Source organism: Crocodylus porosus, unplaced genomic scaffold, assembly GCF_001723895.1.
Source record: "Crocodylus porosus isolate Cpor-Errol unplaced genomic scaffold, CroPor_comp1, whole genome shotgun sequence".
Lineage (NCBI taxonomy): Eukaryota > Metazoa > Chordata > Crocodylia > Crocodylidae > Crocodylus > Crocodylus porosus.
In genome coordinates this window covers 247,958-253,157 of record NW_017728886.1, presented here as the reverse complement: position 1 = coordinate 253,157, position 5,200 = coordinate 247,958, and the positions used below count along the sequence as shown (strand labels likewise).

At 69.8% G+C, this 5,200-nt stretch overlaps 1 protein-coding gene across 1 annotated transcript in view; it reads left to right on the top strand.

Annotated features, from left to right (window-relative positions):
- Positions 1-199: 199 nt before the first annotated feature.
- Positions 200-5,200, top strand: part of SLC4A2 (solute carrier family 4 member 2) — a gene marked incomplete at its 5' end in the record, with an annotated part of 8,990 nt that continues 3,989 nt past the window's right edge. The window contains 14 exons of the mRNA XM_019532221.1: positions 200-380; positions 476-708; positions 794-918; positions 1,026-1,252; positions 1,558-1,694; positions 1,815-1,995; positions 2,096-2,231; positions 2,768-2,951; positions 3,112-3,226; positions 3,300-3,484; positions 3,576-3,789; positions 3,883-4,092; positions 4,378-4,526; positions 4,807-5,184. Coding sequence (XP_019387766.1) covers positions 200-380; positions 476-708; positions 794-918; positions 1,026-1,252; positions 1,558-1,694; positions 1,815-1,995; positions 2,096-2,231; positions 2,768-2,951; positions 3,112-3,226; positions 3,300-3,484; positions 3,576-3,789; positions 3,883-4,092; positions 4,378-4,526; positions 4,807-5,184 — 2,655 coding nt within the window. The remainder of the gene's footprint in view (positions 381-475; positions 709-793; positions 919-1,025; positions 1,253-1,557; positions 1,695-1,814; positions 1,996-2,095; positions 2,232-2,767; positions 2,952-3,111; positions 3,227-3,299; positions 3,485-3,575; positions 3,790-3,882; positions 4,093-4,377; positions 4,527-4,806; positions 5,185-5,200) is intronic.

Here is a 5,200-nt window from a genome sequence, read left to right as displayed (position 1 = left end):
GCTGTGCTGCGGCGGGGGCACACAGCAGGGGGCGCTGTGCTGCAGCGGGGCAGGCAGCAAGGGACACTGCTGGCAGGAGGGCACGGGGCGCTGTGCTGCGGCGGGGGCACACAGCAGGGGGCGCTGTGCTGGGGGGCGCACAGAGCAGGGGTGCTGCCCCCATTAGGTGGCGCTGCCCCAGGCAGGCGCTGATCTGTAATGGCGCTGCCCGCAGCCCGAGCAGGAGGCGCTGGGCCCCGGGTCGCCCAAGTTGGAGGAGGAGGAGCAGGACCTGAACAAGGCGCTGGGGGTGGCGCGCTTCCAGATCCTGCAGCACTCGCACTCGCACCCGCGCGGCGTGGAGGATGCCGGGCGAAGCTACAGCGAGGAGGACTTTGAGTGTGAGCAGGGGGGCGGGGCCCCGGGGCTGCCCCCTGTTCCCGGGGGCGCTGCCCGGGTGGCCCCCGGCTGAGCCCAGCCTGGTGCTTGCCCGCAGACCACCGGCAGAGCTCGCACCACATCCACCACCCGCTGTCGGCGCACCTGCCCGCGGATGCACGCCGCAAGAAGGGGCCGCGGAAAGGCAAGAAGAAGCGGCGCCGAGCGTCTGCGCCCGGGGAGACACCACCCATCGAGGAGGCCGAGGAGGACGAGGATGACGCTGGCGACACGGAGACTGAGCGCTCGGCCGAGGAGCTGCTGCAGGGCAGCGCGCCCGAGGCGGTGCAGGTGTGGTACAGGGGGCTTGGGGCAGCCCTGGGGCACGGCGGGGCTGGTGGCTGCCAGCCCCATGCGCCCCCTCCCCTTGTCTCAGTTTTTCCTGCAGGAGGATGACGCAGGCGAGCGCCAGACCGAGGAGTCACCCACTCCCAGCTCCCCGGCTGAGCCCAGTGTGCCCGCGCCCGTACCTGCTGCCCCCCACGATGCCAGGGGTCCCAGGTGAGTGACCTTGCTGCAGGGCCCAGGGATACCGGTGCGGGGGGGGTGGGCATCGACCCCCAGCTTGGTGCCGGGGGTAGATGCTGAGGCAGGGGTGTGCGTTGCAGCCCGGAGGCCGAGGAGGAGCGCGAGGCCGAGGGCACGGGGGTGGACGAGCCCGGCTCCCCCGGGCGCCCCTTGGCCAAGTCGCAGCCCGGGCACCGCAGCTACAACCTGCACGAGCGGCGACGCATCGGCAGCATGACAGGCGTGGAGCAGGCCCAGTATCAGAAGGTGCCCACGGACGAGTCAGAGGCCCAGACACTGGCCTCAGCCGATCTGGACTACATGAAGAGTGAGTGTGGGCGGCAGGGCCGGGGGGAGCTGGGCCGGAGTGTCCCCAGTCCCCCATGCTGGGCTGACCCGCGTCCCAGCCCAGGCAGCGGGGCCGGTGGACCACAGAGCTGCTCCCTGCATGCAGCATCCCCCTGTGCCCTCCCCCAGGCCCTAGGGTAGACCCCTTTCCCCACCCAGCCCAGGCCCAGTGTCTGCCCAGGGTGCCCTTGCTGTGGCAGGCACCCGGCAGTGCCAGGACAGGCCTCCCCAAGCCGTTTGCCCGCATGCCCATGGCCCTGCCTGCTCAGCTCTCCGTCCTGGCAGGTCACAGGTTCGAGGACGTGCCCGGGGTGCGCCGGCACCTGGTGCGGAAAAGCACCAAGGGTCAAATCGTGCACGTCAGCAAGGAGCACCGGGAGCCGAGTGTCCGGCACCGCAAGCACGACCGGCAGCCGCACGAGGTGGGGGCAGGTTTGGCAATGGGGTGGCAGCTCTGGGACCTGCCGTTTCCGGGGGCCAGACGGGCGATGGTTGGGGACCCACCTGGGGTCCCGCTCACCCATGCCCCGACCTGGCTGCAGGTGTTTGTGGAGCTGAACGAGCTGATGGTGGACAAGAACCAGGAGATGCAGTGGAAGGAGACGGCGCGCTGGATCAAGTTCGAGGAGGACGTGGAGGAGGAGACGGACCGCTGGGGCAAGCCCCACGTGGCCTCGCTGAGCTTCCGCAGCCTCCTGGAGCTGCGCAAGACGCTGGCGCACGGTAGGGGGGGCCACGGCCTGCCGGAGGGGGCTGGGCCCCCGGGGGGAGTGGTGCTGGGCCCCCGGCAGCCGCGCAGCGCCTTCAGCGCTGCCTCCCGCAGGGGCCGTGCTGCTGGACCTGGACCAGAAGACGCTGCCCGGCGTGGCCCACCAGGTGGTCGAGCAGATGATCATCTCGGACCAGATCCGGGCTGAGGACCGCGCCAATGTGCTGCGGGCACTGCTGCTCAAGCACAGGTCAGCCGAGCGCCACGGGGGCCGAGCCTGCTCTGCTTGCCCCCGGGGGGGTGCACCCCTGTAGGGACACCTGTCCACAACCCTCCCGGCAGCGGCAGCAGGACCTTGTCAGCTGCGGCCCCCCTGCTGTCCCAGGGGCAGGGGCAGGGGCAGGGGCAGGGGCGATGTCGGAGTCACTGTGTCGTGCTGCTCAGAGCTCTGTCCCCGGTGCAGAGATTTGGCCGTGGAGCAACATCTGCCTCTCTTGTGCTGCCAAATTTCCAGACGGGTGGGACAGACCGGAGGGCCAGGCCCCCTGTCCCTGCTGGGGCCAGATCCCAGCAGGCAGGGCTGGCACGGGCCCAATCCAGATGCACAGGGGGCTTGTGCAGGGCCTGATCCGGCCGGGGGACTGGCCCTGCGCCACTCGCCTGTCCCGCAGGGCCAAAAAGCCGAGCTCAACAGGGTCTGGCGAGGCTTCATGTGGGAGGGTGGGGACAGGGCGGATCCTGCCCCAGCCTGGCCCGCGTGTCCATGACGGCCCCGTGCACCCGCAGCCACCCGAGCGATGAGAAGGACTTCTCCTTCCCCCGCAACATCTCAGCTGGTAGCCTGGGCTCCCTGCTGGGGCACCACCACAGCGTCAACCACGTGGGCGAGGGTGCCGAGCCAGCCGTCACCGAGCCCCTCATCGGCGCTGTCCCCGTCGAGCACGAGGTCCAAGTCGACATTGAGCGTGAGGTCAGTGGCAGCCCGGGCCCCTGCCACCGCGAGCCCCAGCCCCGTGCCTGTCTCCCACTACTCTCCCTCCAAGCCCTGCCGCCTCCATCACCCTTGTCCCCTGCCCTGTGCCTACCCCGCCATCACCACCCGCGCTCACCTGTCCCCCCACCCGCTGCAGAGGGAGGTCCTGACCCCTCCGCCACCCGCCGGCATCACACGCTCCAAGTCCAAGCACGAGCTGAAGCTGCTGGAGAAGATCCCGGATAACGCGGAGGCCACGGTGGTGCTCGTGGGTAAGGGCCGGCAGGACCGGGCGGGGTGGGGGCACTGCCGCGGCCAGGCACTCACCCCTGTCCCGGCGTGCAGGCTGCGTGGAGTTCCTGGACCAGCCCACCATGGCCTTCGTGCGGCTGCAGGAAGCCGCAGAGCTGGACTCCGTGCTGGAGGTGCCCATCCCCGTGCGCTTCCTCTTCGTGCTGCTGGGGCCCAGCAGCGCCAACATGGACTACCACGAGATCGGCCGCTCCATCTCCACCCTCATGTCCGACAAGGTACCTGCGACCCATAGGCTCCCTCCTGCCCCAGGCCGGGAGGGATTCGTGGTCCCCCTCTAGTCCCACGTAACACAGTGGGTGCCCACAGCCCTTCCATGAGGCGGCCTACCTGGCGGACGACCGGCACGATCTGCTTAACGCCATCAACGAGTTCCTGGACTGCAGCGTGGTGCTGCCGCCCTCCGAGGTGCAGGGCGAGGAGCTGCTGCGCAGCGTCGCCCACTTCCAGCGTGAGATGCTCAAGCGGCGCGAGGAGCAGGAGCGGCGCCTGCTGCTGGAGCCCAAGTCCCCCGAGGAGAAAGGTGCCAGGGCCGGCCCCGCCGGGGGCATGGGCGGCGGTGGGGGGCACGGGGTGGCGGGCGCAGCAGTGACGTGGGGCGTGTTGTGCATGGCAGCGCTGCTGCGGCTGGCGGTGGCAGAGGCCGAGGACGACCCACTGCGCCGCACGGGACGCCCATTCGGGGGCCTGATCCGGGATGTGCGCCGGCGCTACCCCAAGTACCTGAGCGACTTCCGCGACGCCCTCAACCCCCAGTGCATCGCTGCCGTCATCTTCATCTACTTTGCCGCCCTCTCGCCTGCCATCACCTTCGGGGGGCTGCTGGGTAAGGGGGTCTGCGTGGGGTGCGGGTCAGGGGGGTCTGTCCCGGGGGTAACAGGGTAAAGGGGGCTCAGGGCAACTGGGGGTGAGTGAGCCAAGCTGTGGGGGTCGGGTTGGGGGTGATCATATGGGGCCCTGGGGGTGGCTATTACTCCACCGGGGGTAAGTGGGGCATGGCTGGGGCATGGTCCCCAGTGCTGGGGGCTGCACAGGGGTTATCTGGGTCTGGCTGCAGGGGCCTGGCTCAAGTGCCGGGCTCTAATGCTGCCCCTCCGCCCGCCTGCCCCAGGGGAGAAGACGGAGAACCTGATCGGGGTGTCGGAGCTGATCATCTCCACGGCGCTGCAGGGTATCATCTTCTGCCTTCTGGGTGCGCAGCCCCTACTCGTCATCGGCTTCTCGGGGCCCCTGCTTGTCTTTGAGGAGGCTTTCTACACGGTGAGCCTGGCCCCCCAACAGCCACCATGGCCAACCTTGGAGGGCCTGTTCCTGGAGCTGGGGAGGGGCCGTGTCCCGGCACCACCCGCCTCTGGCCCCCCGGCTGGGACAGTGCCTCACGGGCTGCCTGGCAGGGACCCCCGTCCTGCCCGCAGCTGCAGCCTGCGTGGGTACCCGGGGGCACCGGCCTGGCCCTGTCCCGGGGGGTGACCTGGGGGCCTGGAGGGGACTGGAGGCGGGTGTGGGGTGCAGGGCCACAGCGCTGAGCCGGCGGGTGCAGTTCTGCAGGTCCAACGGGTTGGAGTACCTGGTGGGGCGCGTCTGGATCGGACTGTGGCTTGTGCTCATCGTGCTGGTGATGGTGGCCTTCGAAGGCAGCTTCCTCGTGCGCTTCGTGTCCCGCTTCACCCAGGAGATCTTTGCCTTCCTCATCTCCCTCATCTTCATCTACGAGACCTTCTCCAAGCTGGCCAAGGTCCGGTTCAGCGGGGGAATGGGGGGCCATGGGCTGGACTGGGGGGGTGGTTCTGCCCTGGGGGCTGGTGCGGGCTCTGCATGCGGGTGGGCAGCACTGGGGGCAGGGATGGGAATGGAGGCTGTGGGAGTCAGGGGCTGGGGTCACGGGCAGGGGGCTGCAGTGGGGGATCTGTTGCTGGGAGTGTTGTGATGGGGGC